General features: G+C 34.6%; 1 protein-coding gene across 2 annotated transcripts in view; it reads left to right on the forward strand.

Moving 5' to 3' along the window:
* ADAMTS19 (ADAM metallopeptidase with thrombospondin type 1 motif 19) overlaps positions 1 to 25,616 on the forward strand; it is a 224,024-nt gene that overhangs the window by 97,355 nt on the left and 101,053 nt on the right. For both annotated transcript variants that reach the window (XM_044387367.3, XM_057307094.1), the window contains 2 exons: positions 2,125 to 2,230; positions 24,273 to 24,413. In XM_044387367.3, the coding sequence (XP_044243302.1) occupies positions 2,125 to 2,230; positions 24,273 to 24,413 (247 nt within the window). The remainder of the gene's footprint in view (positions 1 to 2,124; positions 2,231 to 24,272; positions 24,414 to 25,616) is intronic.

A 25,616-nucleotide genomic window follows, 5' to 3' on the forward strand; every position in this document is an offset into this window, starting at 1 on the left:
CTTTGGCATGCCAATTATAGTTGAACTTAATTCAGTATTTTTGTATTTATTCTCAAGTTATATACTTTTTAAATTTTCAAATGCGCAAGAGAATTTTAAGTATTCTATTAAGAGGAGATACTTTTCATTCACCCTCCTTCTCTCCTTCCCTCCTTTCTTCCATCTTTCTTTTCTTCCATCTTCCTTTAAACTATAACACAAGTTTAGTTACTCTCATATCTTTGTTTTCCATATTTTGTTGCATTAATAAGTGCAACTTATTAGCTCTCCTAAATTTCAGTCCTATTAGGACTTAGCTCTCCTAAGATCCACATTATGCTTAAGAATCCTTAAAGATTTAGTTGATTTGTTATTTAATGGAACTAGAGAACAAATATGTTTTTCTCCTCCTCTTTTTCTCCCTTTCCTAACCCGTCTGTGTTTACCCCTACTCACATCTTTCCTTCCCACCATATCTTGATTTAATCCTGAAGTAATTCTAGTTGTCTTAATCAGCCAAACGAAGTAGTAAGGCTTATCACCTGTCTATTCATCCTACCATCCATTCGTAAGGAAGCAACTTCATCTATTTGTAGATTTTATATTTTAATAAAATATTTCTACATGTATAGATAAAATAACATCTTTATGTATTTCATCTCTTGGCTGTTTCTTCCTGTAGTTATGTTTTTAAAATAGAATGTATATAGTATATTTTGCTTAGAGAATGTATCTTCATTTTCCTGGTAGGCCAGAGGATACCAGGCCTTGAGAATCTGCATGAAGAGTTGAATGGGTAGTTGAGGATTTCAGATACTGAATTTTCAATCCTCGAACAATGCCTCTGTTCAAACCTTGTGTGCCTCCGTCTTGAGTCTCTGTGGGGTTCTACCACAGTCATAAAATCCTTCTCCCCTGTCATTTGGCTGTGCTCCCCTAAATCAGTTGATATTCTTCCATGAACCTTCTATTTTTCCAAAACATGGGCAGGGCAATTTGTTCTTTTATTTAAATATAATCATTTCATAACACTATTTTTTATGTTTCTGAAGAGAGAAAAGTCACAAGCAGTCAGCTAACCGCCTTTAACTGGGGACCACTCTGCACTAAATTGTAATGAGCAGGAAAATAAATGTTAGTTGGTAGATGGATTCAAAGTTCATTTCAAATCCTCATTCTATAATATTTAGTCGTCATGTGATCTTTGGCAAATCATTTTACCTGTTCAGTCCTTAATTTCTTCATATAATGTGTTTAAATGTATTTTATAAGGATATGAGCATTACAGAACATACAAACAATTCAATAAACACTAGATATTACTTCAATAAACTTTGTTTTTTGAAAATGCATTAAAACTTACACTTGGAAGGTTACAGTTCTTTGTGTTAAATGATATTTATTCAGGGATGTATCTTAATTAGTAATATAGTACATAAATCTTTGACTAAGGAGTAGCAATGATTTTGCATATTATCTTACCACTGATTTAAACCAAAAGATCTAAATATCTTACTGGAATTGTTGTCTTAGATAGTATTTCATTATCATACTCTGCAATTGGACATCTTATTAGCCAAAAAATGTTCAAAGGAAATGCTTTTCAATATTCCAAATATCACGGGTAGTTCTTATGTCATATTAGTTAAAATGGTATTTTACAAAATAAAATTTCAAAATTTTATTACCTCAAAATATCAATGTAAGTTCAAGAATGCCATATATATGTAGTTTATTTTATTTTGGGGTATTTCTCTGAAACTAGGTTCTTTACAATAATTGAAAAATATTTAACTTAATAATTGATTTTTGATTTAAATTTTCAAACTCGTGTCCATTCATTTATCTTACATGACAATGAAAAGTGGTATTTATAAAATAGATTCTTAGAGCATGCACTTTGAGAATTGGATAATTGATCAAGTAATTTAATCTGAAATATGAAATTGAAAAGAATATTGAGTTTATTGAGCGATTTATACATACACAGTCTCCCTTAAAATTCCATGTACAAGGGGTAGATATAATAGTTTAATATTGACGTTATTTGAATGGAAAAACCATCATTTTTCATTTCTTCTGATGTGTAGCATAAATATTTACATTTGAATCTGACATATGATAATTCATGTATATGTTTTCTAGGTATAGCTTATTTGAGTGGAATGTGTAGTGAAAAGAGAAAATGTATTATTGCTGAAGACAATGGCCTGAATCTTGCATTTACAATTGCTCATGAAATGGGTCACAAGTAAGTAAAAATTCTGGCTATGCCGCATATTAGCATATAACTTTGTAATTTGAGTTATTGAATTACATGCATATCTTTTGTGTTTGGGGGGTTTAGGGAATTAGGGAATTTAAAAATTAGGGAAACAAAAAGATAACAAGTATCATCTAAATTTAAAGTGTCTTCTGAATACTGTAACCATTCCTGATACTTTGAATAAAATCTAACTACGTTATTGACATTCACATTAGGACATTCATTACGTGGCACATGATTCATTCCATTACAATTTCCAAATGATATAAACATGGCAATAAACATGACACTATAGAGCTATTTATTATTCAAATGTCCAAAGGAAACACTTTGTACAAATAAAAATACTTCCAACCTATGATAACATGTTTGTTATTTACCTGATACAGAGTAAAGGAATTAATCTGCATGGCTTGGAGTAATGTATTTGAAAGAAACTTCATCTGATCACACAGTTAATATGTAATGAACAGTATGTCTCAGGGACAATTCTAAGTACTTTACATAGTTTGGTACATTTAAAACTCAAAAAGCAAGGATCTCATTTTATAGATAATGTTAATAGCGATCATAATTAGTAATAGCAACATTTATGTAATATTTACTATGTGCCAAAACATTTCTAAGAGCTTTATGTATCCTCAGAACATTTTGGGGAGATATGGCTATTAGAGTACCCACCTAACAGGGGAGAAAACTGAAATGTGGAGAAGTTAATTTACCCTTCCAAAGTTATGAAAATAGTAAGTGTTGGAGGAAGGATTTGAACTCGGGCTATTTAATTGAAGTCAAACTGTTCTGTATTTTTATATTAAGTTATCTGCTATCTTTGGGCCTTCTCTCCTTCATTAGTAAAATGGGGATAATACCTGTGTTATGAGGTTGGTCTGGGATTCAGATTATGTAAGAACAAGCACATATTTACAGGCAGTATATTATAGTAGGAATGGTGTGGAGTCAGACTGAATTTTGACCGTGGCCTTCCCTGCGTGCTAGCAGTATCAGCAGTACATATGAAAAGTATTTTAATTGGACTCAGATTTAGTGAGGTCCTACTCAGGGAGGTGATCTTTATGGAGGCCTCTTTGGTCAAAGACATATTTAGTTTGGCTGGTAGTGTTTAAAAATTTGAATCAGTTGCCAACATTAAAAAGTATAAATTTGACATAAAAATTCAAATTTCCAGACCTGGCAACGTTAGACCTACAGCCCCATATGGCAGCCATTCCTTGGAGCTGAGTAGCGTCTGTACCCTTTAGACTGGGCCCATCTTTCCCAGCTCATCACTGGCTGCAGCTCTGTGGTACTGGGGTATCATAGACCCAGCTCACTCCATTTTCATTATATGCGTGGACTCTGTACACAATTGAGTAAATCGAGCCATAGAATTTGGTTGGTATGAGAAAGCACAGAAGAAGATTTATATAGGACATAACAGAGTTTGATTAAAAAAACTTTTTATTCAAGTAAACTGAAGTAGAGAAAAATCAAGTTATAATTATACAGCTCAATGAGTTATTAGAAATTGTGTATGACCATGTGCCCATAACCTACTCTAACAAGTAAGACATTATCAACAGTGATTGATTTTTGATGTCACTGTTTTTAAAGGTGTGAATATACTTTCATTTTCTCCCACGCAGGCTTTCAGTGGTCAATCTGGAGTGTTCTACACTCCAAAGTGTTTATTTGTTATTCAAAAAAGAAACAAAAAAAGATAAATAACACTTTAAGATCATCATCCTTTAGGGAAAGTATGCCCTGCCAAAAACCTAATTTGGTGTTGCACTCCAGGAATGATAGGATTTAGACTCTTAATTCCAATATAATTTTCATAATTTAAAGATTTCCAATTTAATCATATTAAGGAAAACCATGTGCATTGTTTGAACAAAACATACTGAAAATAATGTTTAGGGGCAAGAAAAAGTTGGTATTAAAAAACTTTAAGACCACAAGTACAAATTCATCATAAGTACAGTTTTTATAAGTTAAATGTTAGTTTTCTAATAATATAATTTTCACTCTTAAGCTATGCATTAACAGTGTGGTATACAAGCAATCTCGGTATACTTTTATGAAACAGACAAGTAACCTGAATAGTAGAAGGCTCACTTTATGAAGCAATCTTACTTTACTTTAGTATATGTAAAATAAATTTCTTTAATCTCTGATGTATTCTAAAACGTAGGAAAAACACAAATTAAAGGAACCAGCCACAGTGCAAATTACTTTATTAACATGCAAAGGCTTGGTCAAGAACCTCCAACTACTTAAAAAACTAAATGATATAGTTTAAGGAAAGGCCACTTGAGCTTTATGTAGTAGAAACATTGGTTTATGACCAGGAACTCAGGTTGGAATGGCTAAAATGGTAGTCAAATATTATTTTATTTGACTTTTATAGAGCTGTACCCAAAATCAATAGAAATGTGCCAAAGGTAGGGTAATGCTTGATGGATTAAGACCAAGACATGTGATATATGTTGAACTACTTAGTTACTAAAAATCCTCCTTACTTGTAAGCAATATGTGTTTCAAAAGTAGAGGCTACTGTTCTTCTTAATGCTAGAACGTGGGATACACTAACAGAATAATTGTGTCTTTAACAAAGAACATACAACGAACAGACAGGAGAGAGGTCATCTGTATAAACTATATCATCACCATCCAGTGTAAGATATAAAGCACAATGAAAGAAGAATGTACGAAGAAGACATAAAAAACGATGTCCATAACACATAGCCTCTCAAACAGGCAGTTTTCACAAATGTTAGGTAATTATATCAGTGGGTCCTACGTGTGCACGCACACAAATCAACAGAGCTCTTAGGGATACAATTAAGTCAACTACTTAAGTGAAACGGTTACATTCTTATTTTTTGTCTTTTTAAATTTCTTTCCGTCAGGTTTTTTTTTTTTTTTTTTTTTGGAGAGGTTATAACTTTTTCCAGTTTATTTCCCTATGCAGAAAATAGATCATATAATTCTGCAAACCACAATTTTAGAATGGCAGAATGAGTCCATTTAAACTTGTCAATTAAAGAATGCCTTTGTAATCACACATGAAATGTTTCTAAATTGATTTGGGATGAGTGTGTTTATGTTCGTTGTCTTGAATTTGGTTTCTAGAGTTTCCCAGAGAAACTCCATATATGGCTGGAAAAGTCAGTAAGGGCCACCAAGTAATAAAACCCGAGCCTTAAGGGTGAGAATTTGAGTAATTGAAGAGAACAAAAAAATACTTTTTTTTTTTTTTTTTTTACTATTTCAAAGGAATCTTAAATGTAAAAATGTATCAAATTTTCCTGTGGGAAAGTGCCAAATAAAAAAATCTTCTATAATATATACAAAAGTATAGATTAGTATCCATAGCAAGGAAGAGGAAATAAATGATTTATACCAATGTTTATGGTTCTTTTTCAAAATTATTTTCCTTTCTAAACAATAGGTCAAGGTCAAGGGGGTGTGATTTTTTGTTGTTGCTGTTATAACCAAAATTTTCAACAATATAATGTTTTTATTGGTTTTAAATGTATTTATAGTCACATAATACAAATGGGATATTCATTAATTAACTGTGATTGAAGCTAAAACTTTATTTTGTTGAACTTTATTTTTATAAATAATACCTTAGGAAATTGTTCATGAATCTGATGGAGTTTGTTGAGTGCACATGGATACACATATGCACTATGCTTTATATATTTTATATGATCTTTATAAACAATAATTTGTTAAAGTAAGAAATTTTACTTTGATTTAAAGCCATGCTTTATGACTGATATATAAATTGTGGTTAGATTACTGTGTTTGGGGAGTATCCCCAAGACCACCCTCAGGTTCAATGATTAATTAGCAGGACTCACAAAACTCAATAAAGCTATATTATTCAAATGATAGTTTATTACAGTAAAAGGGTATAGATTAAAATCAGCCAAGGAGCAGGCACAGGGTCCAGGGGACATAAGGCATGAGCTGAAAGTTGTCTTCTCCCCGTGGAGTTGAACTGTGTGTTAATTCTCTAAACAATGATCTATCAAAACACACACACAAAGTATTGCCAACCCAAGAAGCTAACCTGAGCTTTGGCATCCAGGGTTTTTAATAGATGGTCATGTTGTTCGTGGAGGCATGACTGACCACCCCCAAGGAAGACCTTCATTCTCCATCCCCTCCAGAGGTCAAGCTGGCCAAGCCCTACCCCAAAATCATATTCTTAGTATAAGCTATCTGGCTTGTCCTAGGGCCCCTAGGTAAGCAAAGAGAGTCTTATCACAAAAGATATTCCAAAGGCTGACATGTTACCTCCCAGGAGCTGGGTAAGGGCTAGACCTATGAGCAGGTTTTAGACCACCCAAACTTGCAGAGTTAACTTTTTACTGCACAATGATACAATATTCTTTAATTCTTAAGATACCATATTTATATTAGATTGTTAAAACCTTTCTAATAAAAATAATAATGTCTTCTTTTATTAGAAGGTATTACAGTAAATACTGTGTATTCCTCTATAATATGATTTCATAGAAATCTGGAGCTCTCTTTTGTGATTATTGTCTTTTTACAGATGAGGAAACTGAAGCTAATAGAGATTAATTTTTCAGGAGTTCTTTTGATATTAAGAGCACTCTTGTTTCATCAAATGTATTATTAAGATTTCTCTAGTTCTCTTGGTTAATGTAATCTTGTTTTTTCATGTTTTTGAACTGCAAATTTTTTTAGTAGTCAAATGTCATTTTTAAAATTATTCTTCTGTAGCTTTTTATGGTTAGAAGTGCCTCCTCGTTCTAAAATTTAAAAAACAAAGTTTTGTCTACTTGTTTTATATTTTCTTCTCTCTCTCCTCTCTCTCATTCTTTTTTCTCTCTCTCTCTTTTCACCGTTGAGCACTAGAAGACCACCTAGAACCCATTTTAGTGTATGTAGTAAAGTTCTCGCCATTAAATTTGACTCTTCATTAACTGCTCAATAAATTATCTTACCATTCAAAATGTGGTCTCTGATGATGTAAGGGCTATGCCAGAATACAGTGCATTGCTTGGTTCATTGAAAAAGTCTTGAAATGAAGGGGAAAGAAAGAAAGAGAGAGAGAGAGAGAGAAATGGGGGGGGGCAGAGAGAAAAGAAAGAAAGAAAGAAAGAAAGAAAGAAAGAAAGAAAGAAAGAAAGAAAGAAAGAAAGAAAGAAAGAAAAATACAGTCAGCCGGATTCAGCTATGTGCTTAGTGATGTAGCCAATTTACATCGTAGTGCCGGCTACTTACCTAGATACAAATCTTAAAAAAGATTTCATCTAATGGCAGCCGGGGCACAGACCACACTCTGAGTAGCCCTGCCACATAATACTTATTCTAAGTTAATGCTGCATGGAAGTCATGTTTGAGTTGGTAGAGAGCCCAGTATTTTTATTTTTAGCCTAAAAGGTGGTCTGTAATTGAATTGTATACGTCTGTTCTCATATATTTGTGAAGTACTTTTAGCTGTAACTTCAGCGACACAATCCTTTGCCAATAATACAAGGGTTTTTTTTGTACAAATAGTGGTGTTTTAGATTGTTTTGTTATATATATTTTTTACATATGTATAACAAAAGTGTCAATATATCATATGTATCATATATACATAATACATATATACATATATAATTTATATGGCAAAAATAGAAATATAAGCCATATATACATATCACATCCTTTTTTCTTTATGGCCGTAAGTAATTCAATCCTCTCTGTGAATTCCAACCAAAAGTAAAACAGCCCCTCATGTTGGGTAAGGCTTACTAAAATTTATCCCCAGATCTTAGACACTGTAAATATATACATTATCAGGGAAATCATAGTTTTAAAGATAATTCTTAGTAACATAACCCTCTGAGTATTTTTCTGACCTCGCTAGATCTGGAGATTTATTGACAGCAAAGCTCACTGACTTAGTACATCAAGACCGAAGACTTCTGCTCCCACCTGCAGAGGGAAGGTGGCAATATTAGCTTTATTTTAGAGAAGTTGATTGCCAAAGCTCACACAGCTAATTAAGTGCCCAAGTGATGTCAGAGTGAAGCTCTCTAAGTCCCGAGTTCATGTTATTAGTTACTGTACTACGGCACAAATCCTGAAAGATACTTTTTTTAAAGACAGAGAGTGTGTGTGTGCTAATGCAGAGGGGAAAGGACAGAGGGAGAGAGAGAATCTCAAGCAGACGCTCTGTCGAGCACGGAACCTATTGTCGGGCTCAATCTCACCACCCTGAGATCATCCCTGAGCCAAAATCAAGTTGGTTGCTTAATGAACTGAGCCACCCAGTGCCCCCTGAAGGATACTTCTAAGTACCTTAACTTTACTCAACTTACTTCTGGGCTGGCTCTGTATTATCTGTCTGTACCTTATCTCTTCAGCTATACCTCACACTACACTCCCCCTTCTTGTCAGCATTGCAGCCACATTATTATCTCTTACGAATCATAGTTCATATATCATATCAATAACCATTGCCTGCAGGATGTGTTCTGTGTAGGTTAGTCTCTCTGTTAAACACTCAATGGCACTATTTCTTTATAAATGTACATTCATTCATCTAATTTTAGGCTGTAAGCTCCAAGAGGTAATGAACCATGCCCATTTTTTATTACTGTGGGATTCCTAATGCATTTGTTAGTGCTTGGGACATATTAGGCGTCCAGTAACTATGTATAAAATAAGTGAATGCTTTAATATAGTAATTTTCATAGCAAAATATTCTTATGCATAGAATGTCAATGAAAATTTGTTGGAGCAAAGATGCCATATGCACTGAGTGTTTAGAATGTTTTTAAATATTGTATGAAACTTTTAATAAGTTATCAGGTAAAGTTTTATAAAAACAATGTTGTGTATTTGTAAATATACCCAAGGCCACATGGAGTGAACCTTTATTCCACGATGCATATACAGAAATGACTCCCCACAACCTAGAAGTGCTCCCCCCTCAGGTCTTCCTATCACAATGCTTGGAAGCTCCAGCCTTCTAATTGCTCAACCAAACAGTGAAATTATCTTTGAGCCCTGTTTCTCACTCTCCACGTTCGATCCACCAGTGTTGAAGCTGCCTTCATAATATATCTGTCTTCTGTTTATATCTCACTAATTCTGCTGTTGGCATCCCAGACCAAATGACCATCATCTCACATGTGGTTATTACCAACAGGGCTCCAGATGCATCAGCTTCTTTACCGTAACTCAAAACACCCGTGCCTTTCTTCTTTCGGTGTCTGCTCAACTATCGCCTTCTCAGTGAGACCTTTCTGTTAACATTTCTTTACAATGTAGACATAACCACAGCCCCAGCTTATGACCCTCTGCCTGCTTTTATTTTTTTCATAGAACTTCTCCCGTTCCAACTATATATTTGTCTTTCTGTTGATCTATCTGTATGTGTATAGTGAATTCTTTTTTTTAAATTTTTTTTTAAAGATTTTATTTATTTATTTGACAGATAGAGACAGCCAGCGAGAGAGGGAACACAAGCAGGGGGAGTGGGAGAGGAAGAAGCAGGCTCCCAGAGGAGGAGCCTGATGTGGGGCTTGATCCCATAATGCCGGGATCACGCCCTGAGCCGAAGGCAGACACTTAACCACTGTGCCACCCAGGTGCCCGGTGTATAGTGAATTCTTAACTTCTTAGTTCACTATTATATTCCCAGCATCCTAGAACAATAATGCTTGCATACTTGGCACAGTATGTGCTCAAAAATGTATTAAGTGAAGATAAATTTGTTATTTCTAAAAGTGTAGTTTGTATAACCTCCTATGCTCTGTAGAAGAGCTGAATATACAAATGTACTAATTGTCTAGCAGAAATGAAAAAATAATATTCTTCTAAAGGAACTTCGTTGTTATAGCTAAGTAATATGTTGGCAATTTTTTTCACATTAAAAATTCACACGAGGATTCATGTTAAGATTTGGATTGAGTGGAAATTGAAAAGACACTGAAGTCTCCCATTCCGATTACAAATGCTCAAAATCCCAAAAGGGGAATTTTTCTAAATATATATATATTAAAAAAATAATTATATTGGGACATATTAGATCTATGAAAATGCAAATAAAATTGACAAATATAAAATTGATCAAGGAAAAAATGCACAATTCATTAGTATTAGAAATGAGAAAAGATGGTAACGGATGCCACCAATGGTATTAAAAAGATATTAAGGAAATACACTGAACACTGGCATGGCAAAAAATTAAAAACAGATGAAATGGGAAAATTCTAAGAAAATATAATAGAAGGACATAAAGCTCTATAACCGTTTAAAGGTATTGCATCAGCACTTTAGAATCTTCCCAAAGAAAACAGTGAAGACATAGGAATAGGTTCAATGAATAAATAATGCTAATATCAATCTAATTTTTCTAGAAAATAAAAGAATACCCTACAACTCATTATTTGAGGCTAGTATTAATGTAATATAAAAATCAATACAGGGGCCTCCTGGGTGGCTCAGTCGGTTAAGTGTCTGCCTTCCACTCAGGTCAAGATCCCAGGGTCCTTGGATTGAGTCCTGTAAAGGCTCCCTGCTCCTCAGGGAGCCTGCTTCTCCCTCTCCTTCTGCCTGCTGCTCGCTGCTCCTGCTTGTGCTCTCTCTCTGTCAAATAAATAAATAAAATCTTATAAAAAAATAAAAATAAGTAAAAGTAAAAATCAATAAGGGACAATTATGAGGAAAGAAATCTACAGTCCTTTCATATCTGACAATGATGCAAAAATGAAAAAAACATTTTCAAAATAAAGCAACACTGTGTAAACAAAGTTACTAAAGGGAATAAAGTTGGCTTTGTGTAGGATGGCAAAGGCCATTTATCATTTAAAAATCTTATTCCCCACATTAATAGATTAAAGGTAGAAACCATAGTATCTCAGTAGATGCACAATAAAAAACCAATAAGACAAAACTTAGTGATGTATATTTACCAAAATCGATGGGAAACATCTTTTTTTTTTTTTTTAAAGTAGACACTATGCCCAGTGTGGAGCCCAACACAGGGCTTGAACTCACAGCCTTGAGTTAAACACCTGAGCTGAAATCAGGAGTTGGACACTTAACCAGATGAGCCACCCAGGCACCCCGGGGAAACATCATTCTTAACGGTGAAATATTAGAAACATTTCTACAAAATTGAGAAAGTCACATATACAGATGTACTGGAGACACAAACTAAGCATGTCAGAAAAATAAGAGCTACAGAGATGAGAATGGGAGAAACATAGCTATTTTAATTTGCAAGTGGTTTGATTCCCTATAAAAAACATGTAATGTAGAAGTAAAGTATGGAATTAATTTATGAATCTGGTAAGATTATTAAATATAAGATAAATATACAAAAATCAGCTGTCAACACAAAAATACAAAATGTCATTAACAAAGAAAATACTGTTTACTGTAGCAACAGAAAACACAAAGGCCATAGGAATGAATCCAACAAAAGGTAGGAAAGTATATGCCCTTATTAAAATTTATTTAATGTGTCATTGAAAATATATATGTTTGCGGGTAAATTATTCTCTTCATTCTGCTGTAAATAATTTAGAGATTCATGGAAATTCCAATAAATAGACCACCACAGGGTCTTATATTGTGGTTGACAACTATTTTCACAATTTGTATTTAAGTACGTATAGACAAAATAGCCAAAACTTAACTGGAGAAGGATGAGATGCAGATAGGGGCAAAGATAGAGAAGGATGAGAAGGAGAATAATGTGGGAATCTTTCCCTAACAGAAATCAAGACCAATTTCAAAAGTGTAGTACCTAAGACATTTTGGCATTTATGCAAATATGGACAGATAGGGACCACTAGAACAAAATACAGAGTCATAAACAGGTTCATGCCTACATGAAAACCTGATGTCTGAGCAAGGTTTTGGCAGATCAGTGGAGAAAGTTGACTTTTCAGAAGAATGTGATGATGCAATTGGTTTACTGCATATATAAAAATGAAATTGAATACCTTCAGATTTCTTCTAAAAATCAGTTCTGGATAAAATAAAGACTGATGTATCACAGACAAGAATTTAAGAGAAAATCTATAACACTATCTTCAGGACTTCAGGATTGAAATGATTTCTAAAACAGTACGTACTTTGTACCTTCTTTTGAAGGCAGAAACACGAGACCTGATAGAAAGACTTGACATGGATCTTAGAATTGAACAGATTAAGATTTTTTTATTTGTGTGACGGTTTCCCGTAATGATTAAGTTGTATTAGACTACATAACACATATAGGCACACACAAATGTATATGATATGTGTAAATGTATCTATTACACATATTTATTTTCATGAAAATGTTTCATAAATTTAAAAGAAAATTAAAACTAGAAAGGAATGACAAAATGAGCATTATTTGTATAATTGGAAAACTCAAGACAGCCTACTAAAAAGAGCTCTATTAGAACAAGAGAATTTTTTTGGCCTGTTGCAAAAGTATATAAAAATTTTTGCTTTTCAGTATATAAGCAACAGCCACTTGGACATTATAAAGAAAGAAAAAAATTCCATTTATATTGAAGATAGCAAAAGATAAAATAAAATTAAAATTAAAAAAAAGATAAAATACCTAGGAAAATACTTGCAAAGGAATGTACAAGACTTATAAAAAGAAGAATTTATAACCACACAGAGAGTCATAAAAGTGGTTTAAATAAATGGAAAGACATTTTCGGGTTTGGGATAGGAACAGTCAATATTATAAAATGACGATTATCTATATATAAATTTAACGTGTCCCGCCCAAAAATGCCAGTAGAATTTTCTTTCCTTTTTTTTTTTTAATTAGACATACCGATTATATATCCCATGTGGAAAAATCAACATAAGTTTGTTGTTAAAAAAGAAAAAAATGTTGGGGAGGAGAAGGGTGAACTCTATCAGATACGAATACGTTTCATAATAGAGTAGTTTGTGTTGGTGCTTGAGTAAAGAAGTCAGTGGAAGAGAGAGTAAAAAAACCAAACTTATAAGTAGGAAAAGAAATGTAGAAATGTAGCATATAATAAAAGCTGCACCTATAATCAGTGGAAAGAAATGAATCGTTAGGTCAAAAAAATAACAGGAATCTCGGGCGCCTGGGTGGTTCAGTTGGTTAAGTGTCCAACTCTTGATTTCAGCTCAGGTCGTGATCTCAGGGTCATGAAATTGAGTCCCCCATTGGGTTCTGCTCTGGGCGTGGAGCCTGATTAAGATTCTCTCCCTCTCTCCGTCTCTGCCTCTCTCTCTCTCAAAAAAAAAAAAAAAAAAAACTCTCTCTCTTTATAAATATATGTATGTATACCTATGTATATATATGTGTATAGATAAATATACGTAACAGGAATCTGATTCTGTGCCTTATATATTACATCAGAACACACCAAAATGATTGTGTACATTGTCATTTTTTGTTTTGTTGGGTTTTTTTTCTTTTTTTGGTCTTTTAATAAGGAATGTCTGTCATTTTAGATATGAAATCTAGAAATATTTAAGGAAAAGCCACCTAAAATTAACAACTCAAATATCATTGCAAGGGAAGAAATAAAATGGTCAGAAGATAAAAATCACAATCAGTGAAAGTATTTGCAAGATACATAACAAAGTAATACTTTGCTGAATTCAAAGAGAGCTCATACAAATCAATACACAAAATGACAAAAGCCCTGTTAGAAAAAAAATGGCACCACACAGCTCATGGAGGTCTGTCCATGGCTTTTATTTAAAACAAAACAAAACATACAAACACAAAACATAGCCTCGTTCATAGAAGGCCAGTTGAGACCACAGCAATTCTTCTTTCGTCTATCAGATTATATAAATCTATACAGATTTATCCATATTTACTTCCACTATAAGGACAATTTCTCTCCCTTGGCAGGAAAACTCTTCCTGCCGTCCTTCCCATTTTCTCTTACTCTTCTCTCAGATCATTTCTTCACAAAAGTATTCTATGGCCAGGTTAAATCTCTTAACATATGTTCTTAGAGGCTCTCTGTAGTTTTCATTCCTAATGTTTTCCATGTTGTAGGTTTACATTATTTGTGTCATTATTTGATCTCTCAGTGTCTAATTAGATTGTGGTTCCTAAGGACTGGGGCTGTGTCTTGTTTTGGTTTTTTCTTTCTGTTCTCTTTTGTGGCTGTTGTTATTTAACATTGTCTAACACCCTTTGTCTGTGCTCAATGAAGAGCTGTTAAATGATATTTTGATAACAGTATAAGTGTAAAGCGTTGAAATGTGTGGGGAAACAGATATTCTTATACATTTTTGAGAGGAGTATAAAGCAGTACACTATTTTTGGAGGCCATGTGGCAATAGTTTTCCAAATTTAGAGGACTGCTTGTGCCCACAGTTTCAGCTCCTTTTGCCAGGTTTTAAATTCTAATTTAATTTGTATTTGTGTTTCTCTGCTTACTAGAATAGTTGAACATCTCACCTTTTTCTGAGTAGCTAAAGTTGGGCTACTTAAAAATACTTAAAAAATATGCAGCCAATAAAAATAATCCTAAAGACTTCAAAATGGTCACTGTTTTACATTAATAAAACAATACTTATTTTTTTTGGCGATTAGCATCTGATGGCTCAGTGTTTTCTTTTCCTATACGTAGAAGATGCCCTTTCAAGGTATGTTATATTTTGAAATAATCCAGGGGTCATAAACAAAAACAGTTTGTCTTGAGATTGGCATATGACCCCGTTTCGTAATTTGATTTTAGCACATTTATGATAACTTACACTTGTAACAGTGTCAAGAAAATGAAAAAAGCTCCAGCAGAGTTCTGGATTTTATAAGTTAACAGCAAGTGCATTAAGCATATGTAATTTATTTACTGATTAAGACTTTCAATGGTAATTAGATTGCCTACTTTGCAGAGCTGTTGAGTGGATAAAATTACATGAGTTAGGGGAAATTATAAATCATGTCATTATAAAAACACAGAACATTTTTTGATATGGCCAAAATATGCTTATGTGTTTTGGGTTTTGCTTTACTTGTTAAACCAGGGGAAAGACTACTATATATATTGCCGCACTTTGGCGTGGAGCCACAGCTTTTCCACTAAGTTGGCAATTCAGGAGTTTCTTCACAACTGAGAGGATAATGAGGCAATAAATATGCAAAGTTAGCTCCTTGAAGGCCATAAATACTTGGGGCACCTGCTAAAGTTTTAAGTATTGCCAGAGTACCAAGAATGCAGATGTCTTGTGGACTAACAAGCCTTTGAAATCAATGACATTTGCTTACATACTCTGCTGGAAATTGTGCCTGGAATAGAACCAAGTGTAGGACCAGGTTATAAACCTGCCTATTCAGACAGCTGCATTTCTGTTACTGGCATCAGAACTATTGTTAGTTCTTCAGTTGAGACATCTGAATCATCTCTAACTCTTTCTCCCCTTAATTCCTCTCATAATCAGTTGCCAAATTTTACCTGTTTTTCAAGTGAAAGAGCTATCCCATCTGTCTGTTACTTCTGTCATTCTTTAGGCTTGGACTATTGCAGTACCTGCTTCCTCGGTCTTTACACCATAGCACTTTACCTTTTGGATCTGTCTCACACATTAATTCAGAAATCTTTATTGCCCTTTACCTCCTAATAAGTGAACTTCCCTAGCCTTAGATTCATGAATTTTGTAGTGATCCCAGTCTGCCTTTCTCACTGTATAATCCACTTCTCTATTTCATGAATGCAAACAATCCATAATTTTCAAATTTTGTCTTTCTTAATGCTCTTTCCTTATTTCAACTCCCAGTCTCACTGATTTATATCTGTTGCAATTTTACTTATCTGTTAATGGCCAAGACCAATGCTATCACTTTTCTGAAGTTAGACCTACAAGTCTGGCTGGAAATATATTTCCTTTTCTGCTCCTTTGTACTGTTTATTGTAACTACCACTTAATTTCTAATATATACTGATTCATACCTATATTTACAAACCCCTACACACATATCCTACTGAACAGCAGTCTCTATGAAAGTAGACTTACTGTCTAATACATTTTTTCTGCCACAGCATAATGTTGAGTGCACTGTACATTGTAGGCACTCAAACGTGTGTTTGAATGAGTAAGCATTTGTTGTACAAATACTCATCTCTTGCGCAGTTCTCTTGAAATTCAAAGTAGATGATAGTTGAGTTCCAGAAGTAGAAAAGAGGAATTAGCTGGGGTCAAGGAATACAATTGTTTTAACTGAGAGAAAAAAAAAATGTGTAGTTTTATAACTATATGTATGTGTATATATAGATAAAGATGGAAAATATTTTTGGTATTTGATGATATTTTGTATTCCTATATAAAATTAACTATGTGGAAATGCAATAGTTTAACATGATATATCAGTTACGATGAGTCTGCCTTGAAGTCTGGGTACAGGCCTATCCAACTATTTCATGTAAGTCCTGAAGTTGTGGACTTGGAAGGGCCAAATCCCGCACTTTTAGCTATTTAGATTATTTAATCCAAAATGCTGCTAATTCAATAAGAAGCTAGCATATGCCCCAGGAGATGCCCTGTCAAACCTAAATGTGGCTAATCTCTCTCAGCTTGCCGTAAGAGTACCTTGCAGAAGGGAGTAAAAATTTTGCTTTTCATTCTACGTTGATGTGCATCTACCATAAAAGAGAGGATATATTCTAAAGGATTAGTAGACAAATAGTAAAAAGTAAAGAGAAATGAAGATAAAGGCATTACATCATAATCTAGGACTATTAGGATGGGAATATAGTAGCTAATAACAAATTGCCGTAATAGTCAAAAAATAAATATACCCTAACTTACCCCTAGAAATCCATTGCTCCTTAAAATGTTCAAATTTAATTATTCTTTAATTAATGTTCCTTGACTTACTAAAATTGTTAATGGCCACATGTAACTATATTGTACCGTTTTACCACATTGTACCCTTTAGGATTCCCTATAGCAGAAGTCACAAGTATCTTCCTGTAGTATACGTGCCTTGGTTAAGGTTGGAAACTACTCAGTGGGCAGGTGCTAGGGAAAACATATTAGAGCAATAGATTTGGGCTTGAATTCTTGTCATGCCAGCTACTCACTGAATAAACCTGAGGCAAGTCAATGTGTCTGTACTAATTTTCTTCATCCCTACAATTGGGTTAAGTTTTTCTTTCAAGGTTCATTGTTAGATTGTTCATGCTTTAATTGCATGGCATTGTGGTTGACACATAATACAGAGTGAATGAATAATAATAATAATTAGTAGTTGTGTATTTATTTTTATGAATGCTGTGATGTAAAAAGGAGATCTTCAACTTCCATTGGCCATATATGTCTCTGTTCATTCAAGGTGTTGATTTCATATCCTTCAGAACTCTTACTGGATTGGCAGGAAGTGAACTTATTATGGAGACCCTTGTAGACCACTAACACAGCTTTTGTATTTGATACTTTATGTAGACAATGATACCAGTTAGAGTAATAAGTAGTTTGTCCAAGTTAATAATCATAATGGGACTTCAGCCAGTATAGATGTGGCAGCGTTCCCACAACAGATTCTCTCCAAATGTAGGTTTGGATGTCAGAGTGAGTAGGTGGAAGAGGGGAAAAAATCACCCAGCTAATGAATGGTCTTATAAGAATTGGCTTTCTGTTTGCATTTCTCTAATATATCTTGGCAAATGTGTGGTCCAGAGTCAGGCAAGGGACCTTTCTTGAGCACATCATCTACAGACTTTTCAGACTTATAATTTCTCTAAGTCAGGAAGAGGCCACGTTAGTTTCAACTCGCAGTCAAATTTACAAAATATTTAGTTGCTTCTATGATTCTCTATCAGTTGGTAAGTCTGTAGACATTTATTTAATGTAAAGAATTCTTGTTGTCCAAACCCTTAAATTCTAGATGGTGAGAGCTTATATGTTTTGCTTAAAATTTGCCAAAATTAGAAGGTAGTTCTGATATGTATACCTGTCATATATTTGAAAGCTACCAAAGTTAACAATCATGGGAAATATATTCTAGAATTTACTGAAGAGTCCTTTATACATGAAGAAAGTCTTAAAATTTGAGTTGCATTTGTAAATATGGATAATCTGGGAAAAGCATTCTGATAAGAAGGGATTGTACAAAAGGACAGGGCAGAATTAACTGTTCCAGTGAAAATTAGGTTGAAGTCAGTTTATGGATCTCTTGAAAAATAAGATAAAAGCTTGAGTTTTTGTCCTATAGATCATGGCTTCTTACAATTTTGAGTAAGCATCATCTAGAAAATAAGTTAAAGTATAGTTTCTTAGGCCTTATCTCTAGATAGTCTCTTTCAGTCCACTGTGGCAGGACCCAGGACTCTGCATTTTAACTAACCCAACACCAGCATGCCCTAGGATTTTGATGCACATGGTTCATTATTCACATTTTCAGTACCACTGCTTGCCAAAGAATATTAAAATATTTTGCATGGCAGGGTGGTGCCTGGGTGGTTCAGTTGTTTTGGCATCCAACTCTTGGTTTCAGCTAGGGTCATGATCTCAGGGTCATGAGATTGAGCCCCTGCTCGTGCTCAGCACTTAGCAGAGAGTCTCCTCAAGATTCTCTCTTTCCCTCTCCCTCTACTCTGCCCTCCCCCCACTCTCTCACTCTCTCTCAAAAAAAAAAAAAAATTTTTTTTTTTTGCGTAGGAAGCTAGTTTTTTGTATTAATGTATTCATAACAAGCTAAAGTAATTAAAGCGTGGCTTAATAAACAAAGAGTTAACAGACACGAGGCCAGTCAGACAAGCATTACAAGAGTCCAGAAGTGAGAATTAGCACTTGTCTTGGTTGATATAACTAGTTGTGGAAAGGGCAGGATAGGTGGGAGAGCTTTAAGGAATACAGAACTAACAGGATCCAGGCATGTGTTCACTTTCTAAGAGCAAAGGATAGTGTGCCCAAATCCCAGTAGATGATAAACTCCTTGAGGGTAAGAACTGGATCTTACTAATTTTTATGACCCCAGCTAAGTATAGCATCCAGCATACACTGTATTCTCAACAAGTGTTTGTTCAGTTTCTAGATAAACCTGTCTTATAATGTATAGCAAAGACAAAACGAATCCCTCTTTTGGTACCTCTATTTTTTTTTTTTTTTTTGACACCATTGCTAGCTTGCTTTACCTTGCCTTTTGACTTCCAATAGAGGTACATATTTAATTGTTTTATGAATACCGAAATTTAAATGATTAAAATTATTTAAATTCTGAAAAGTAATAAACTTATTTTGATTTTTTCCCCATGAGCAGTGAACTTACATCACAGCAGATACAGCCACAGAATTGTATGAAATTGCCATTTCATGGAAATATAATGCACTTCTACTTAGACATTGTGACAGTTTGTTTCTTTTTTTAAAATAAAATTTTCCGTATCATATATGGCTTTTAGTGGGAAATAATACATCATGACAAAATATTTAATATATTTAGTACAAAAAAGTTTACTCTTCTAAAGAACTACTGTTTACAAATCTGATCCTTTCTGAATTATGCAAAATATGTGAGTGAATTCATAAATGTTCTCTTCTCTAACTCTTTAAACATCAAAAGGGACCATCTTCAAAATCCAAATGTTTCTCCAGCTTTCCGCAGGATATCACAAAACTTCCTGGCAGTGACTTTTAAACAAGTTGAGAAGTTTTATAAGATAAAAATATTTTTTCAGTTGACTTGACAACCATGTACAATGTTAGTGGAGAGTTTATTTGCCCAAGGCTCTTTGTCAAAATGAATTTAAACTGAGATTATTAAAATGTAGCTCTGTTGCACAGTATGAGGAGAGGTGTTGCTAATGTCTTACTTCAAGAATGTTTTCCATACAATGCATGTGACTTGGTTTTAGAACTGTATATGTGGAAGTGTATGTCTGCTAAGAGAGAGCAGACATTTAAAATTATTCAGGAAACGAAAAAAAAATCATATGCATAAATGGAGAGTTTTGATCCACTATAGTTTGGTTGTTTAGAGATCTCTCTGCTTGACCATCAGATTGCCTGGCTCTGAGTCCCAACTCCACCATTAACCTCTGCACATTCCTCATGTATAGAATAGAAGTCATGATAATGGAAACATTATGGGGCTATTGTGAGGATTAAGTGATATCATCACTGTAAATGATTAATACAGTGACTGGTGCAGATAAAGGTTCACAGTTTGTTTTATTTCAAATCAGAACTAAGTAATGTTTCCTTATAGTTCCAGATGTGTGGTTTAAAAAAAAAAAAAAGCCCATCCCAATTTAATGATGATCTTTTCTGTTACAAGTTAAATAGCTTTAGGAAAATTGAACTAATAGTAAACAATGCTTGAATCATCAGATCTCTCCATGGCTATAGCTAATTTCTTACATGAGAATCAGGATCCCAAAAGGAAAATGATCATCTGGATGAGAAGTTGTAATCTTCCCAATTTGGAAAATCACATTACACCACTTTGGGACAATGTCCAAATTGCTAAATCTTGGAAACGAAACCTCTCCTCTCAAATGGACATATTATTTAAGAAGTTTTATTGTTTCTGAAAAAGACCAGTTGCCTTTCAGAAGTCATAGCATTTGTGTACGATTTGAAAGACTGTACCAACACAGATGGAAGAGTTGAGCATGTTCCATAGGGCAAGTGGCTGTTGATAAAACAGGGTCACCCAGCAACGTGTGCTGCAGCCAGAATTCCTCCCTCGTGGAGGTGAGACAGTGATCCTGGCAAGGACTGCATCTGAACCGTACCGTTAGAAGTGCGTTAAGGCATTTTATTCAATTTGTGAGATTCTGCCTTATTTGCAATTTCTTTTTTTTTTTAAGGATTTTATTTATTTATTTGACAGAGAGAGAGAGCGAGCACTGGTAGACAGAATGGCAGGCAGAGGGAGAGGGAGAAGCAGGCTTCCTGCTGAGCAGAGAGCCCTGGGATCAAGACCTGAGCTGAAGACAGACGCTTAACCGACTGAGCCACCCAGGCGCCCCTGCAATAACTTATTTTAATTTAAGATCAAAGCAAAGTAAATTCTTGCTGTTATTCTTTGCTTGGTTTTCCTTAAAGACCACAACTTCCCCCAAAGTAACTTCCACAAATACAGCAAATTGCACATAATGATGTTTATCTTCTTGTGCCTTTTGACCAGTTAGAATGAAAAGATTTCTCTTATTTCTTGCCCCCATAAAAAGAATCATTATGGGTTCCTATTGTATTCTGGGCACTGTACAGGCATTTTACATCATCCTTGTTTAATTTTCCTAACAACCAGTTAGGAAAGTATATTTCGTAAATGAGGAAACTGAAGCACATTTATTTCCTTATTATTACTTACTTGTCTCTAGTCCCCTGAATTAAGGGGACGGGAGATAAAGAATTCACATCTTTCAACTTCAGCATCTTTCACCGTACCTCCCAGTAACTAAACTGGTCCATACGTACGCCACATTATCTCTTACTTTTCCTCTTTGTTGTCAAAGTATGGAAAACATTTATCTTCCTACTCTGTCGGTCATCCTATTAATGTGTGTTGATATGGACCCTATTTGAAGACATTAATTAGGAGTGAAAAATATGGTTTGACATAGAACTGAATTTTTCTAACACAAAAATATGAAAAATGATATTCAGTCAAGTGTTTTTAGTTTTATTTAGACCAGAATTTTTGGAGTCTTCAAAAGTTTAGCAAGCATAGTGATTTTCTTATTCATTATTTTTAACTCAGAAATTACTTATTCCAGCCATATCATTTTCTTCTTTCAAAAACATATTAAATATAATAATTTTGATTCAAAGTTTCAATTTATCTCAATGAAAAAGTGATTTGATCATCATGAAAATTTTTATTTTGATTTGAGAATACATAGGTAGACTAGTTGTGATTTCCCTTAGCAGCTTTTGTAACAATTTTTTATTAGCATTTTAAAATATAATGTAGATATTTTAGCTGTTCACTTTTTTTATTATGAAAGACTATTATCTAGATCACAGAGAATGAGAAAAGGGAACACTTGACTATCCTGCCATCATTTCAAACTTAGCCTCTACAAAACCAAATCTTTCCTCTTCCTGTGTCTTCACTGTTAACCTTCACTATGAGAATTCAGTAGGGATTATATGAAAGTGTTCCTGCAGTGGAAGTGATTCTACATGGTGACTTGATTCAGCATTTAAGTACAGTTTATAGAGTATGATTCCAGTATGCCAGGATCTTAGAGAGATGAGTCAGTTCCTAGAAGTTGCAGCATTAACCCGAAGTTAAAATGTATAATGTAATGCAGAAAATGCTATAACAATGTTGTTCGCAGAATCTGATGGTAGGACAGAGTATACACAGGTAAGATGGAAGTGAGTGAAAAAAAACCTCACGAAGGTAATTGACAGTATTCTTGAAGACTAAGTACAATGTATCCAGTCAAAGACATTGAAGGAGAGGCAGTTTGGACAGGGCAGGAGAAGGAATGGAATTTGTAGATGCCACATGTGTTGCGGTCAGTCACGTGATTCTAGAGCCAGCCGCCTCACTTCAGAAATCACCACTTTTCACTCTCTAGCTGTAGACCCTTGGGAAAGTTATTTCCCATCAGCAAAAATGTGTTTTAATAGTCCCTACCTCATAGAGTCTTTTTTTTTTTTTTAAGATTTTATTTATTTATTCGACAGAGAGAGAGACAGCCAGCGAGAGAGGGAACACAAGCAGGGGGAGTGGGACAGGAAGAAGCAGGCTCATAGCGGAAGAGCCTGACATGGGGCTCGATCCCAGAACTCAGGGATCACGCCCTGAGCCGAAGGCAGACGCTTAACCGCTGTGCCACCCAGGCGCCCCCTCATAGAGTCTTTTAATTCAAGCCTATAAGCCCCTTTGTATGGTATGTAACACACAGAAAATGCTCAAGGACAGTTAATTGTAAAAGAAAAAGAAAGAACATACTGTTTGGGACACAAGAAATCATTTGCTGAAAAAAAGATGCAGTAAAGGATTTGGAAGAATATAAAGAGACTTTGTACCATGTTAGAGAGCTGGCAAGTGCCATATGGGTCATGGGGAAGCTGAGGCATGGAAGTGGATTGTGTTTTAAATAGACTTTACTGGGGCAGAGTAGGAGAAAAAGGGAGAACGTTGGTAAAGATTAGAGGCACGGAACCCAATAATGCCATAATATTGTTGGGACTAAATACTTAATAATCCTTTTTAAAAGTAACAAAGGGATTAAAAGGAGGTGACAGATGAGAGAAACATTTGGGAAGTAAAACTGGCACGAATTGCCCTGTCACATGGAGTAAATAAACTAGCCTGGGGGATGATCTGAGAGAAGGGAAACATGACCTGAAGGCTCTTGACTTGGCAGACTGGGTGGCCAGCAAAGGCACAAAGAAGAGAGTGAAAGAAAAAGAGAATACAGGAGTGAGTAGAGGTTTGAAAGAGAAAATAGTGAGAGCAGTTTTTCCACATATTGAATTTAACGTTCTCCTAGTACATCCATTTGGAGATAAGTCAGATTTTTAGAGTTTCAAGTTAAAGCAACAGATTCAAGATTCGCTAGAAAAAATAAAGATGGCCAGGAATGGGAAGGGACATTCCCAGGGACAGTTTGTATTGTATGATGAGTGGAAGAAGATAGTCTAATGAAGCAGATGGGGAAAATAATAGTTTTAATGTGGTTTCAGATTTGGTAGAAGGTATGAATAAAGGATCTCCAGGCAAGAACAAGAATCTTGTATGGTTGAATAAAAACTATTAACTATTTCTCTGTGTTTCATATATACTACTCTGTGAAAAATTTATCTACAGATCATTTTGATAGGGGTGACTAAACATGTTATTTACCAGATTGATAGGGAAAATGTTTTTTACTAACTAAAAATATTTACCTTTAACAAAATAACAAAATTTTAAAAAATAAATCAATCTGAAACCTAATTTTAGTTTCGATCTTTTAAACTTGAATTGGTCTCCCATTATTTTAAATATTTATCTGTTATTTTATTGGCATTATAAAAAGTTAAAATACATTTATCTAATGCAGTTTTTTATTTTAATTATATTCTGAATCAGCATGGGCATTAATCATGACAATGACCACCCATCATGTGCTGATGGTCTTCATATCATGTCTGGTGAATGGATTAAAGGACAAAATCTTGGTGATGTGTCATGGTCCCGATGTAGCAAGGAAGATTTGGAAAGATTTCTAAGGTACCGAGGTCATTTACTCTTGTTGTATTGTCAATGTTTACCTGTGCCTGCTTCCGCTACCGACCAGGGAAGGTGGCACGGTAGAGTGGAGAGGACACCAGATTAGGGATCAAGGCAGTCGGTTCCAATGATGGCTCTTCCACTGACTCATAGTGTGAATTGGAACATATTATTTAACCCATCTGCTTCTTAGTTTCCACATTTTCTTATAAAAGAATGCGCAAGATGATTTGGAAGGTTGGAAAATTATCTCTCACAGTATTTAATTGCCTCTTCACAATTTCCCAGTGGAAACGTTCTCATTGCTCATCACTGAGCACATCTGTTATCACGAAGAATCTCTTTAACAAAAGCTCCACCCTTCCATTGTGATACTTCTAAACTCTGAATTTTTTCATTAATACGTCGTTGTCACCATTATAATAGTCCTCATTCTCTCCTTTCCCACTTTCAGCAGCGGGAGCAGTTTCTCTCTGGATGGAAAAAGATATGAAAAATATTACTTGTGTTCTAGTTTTCATTTTAAAGCCCTTGTTATTTACTTATCCCTTTGGTAATAAAGGAGCAGCTGGAACAGTACGTGATACACAAAGTAGCGAGTGAGTGAGAGATGCTTCAAGTATCCGCAAGTCTAAGATACAGAGGAGCAGTTAGATAGCTAAGTTCACTATACAGATAAATTTTATTCAGTTCTCCATACCACTTAAATGGGCAAGCTTATTTTTTCTGTTCAATGAATATTAAAATCCACCAAAATATAATGTTTTCTACCTTATCGTAACTCTGGTGTGAGCTATATGCATTGCGTTCTGCCATGGTGTAGAGAACAGTATGCAGAATGTGTAACACTGATCTTACCACCTCACTGCAACAGTAACCCTTGAGCAGTTCCTAAGGAACATGCGTGATTTTGTCCGGCTGCCTTCACAAGAATCGGATGCAGGATAAAATTAAGCGTCGCCTTGTAAATAGAAGTTGTATTACAACGTCAAGTACTAAAATATCTGTACTATGAATACTCACTTGACAGAGCCTTCCGTATATCCTCTCAGTCCCCAAATATAATTGATTTCTTACCTTTGCACATTATTTTTGGGCAAGTGATGCTTCAAGTCTGAGCTTCTTCACCTTATAAATCTGTAAAGTAATAACCACCTTACCGTGTTACGTAGATTAGCTGAGTTAATCCCTAGGAAAGATCTT

Source organism: Ursus arctos, unplaced genomic scaffold (assembly GCF_023065955.2).
Source record: "Ursus arctos isolate Adak ecotype North America unplaced genomic scaffold, UrsArc2.0 scaffold_5, whole genome shotgun sequence".
Lineage (NCBI taxonomy): Eukaryota > Metazoa > Chordata > Mammalia > Carnivora > Ursidae > Ursus > Ursus arctos.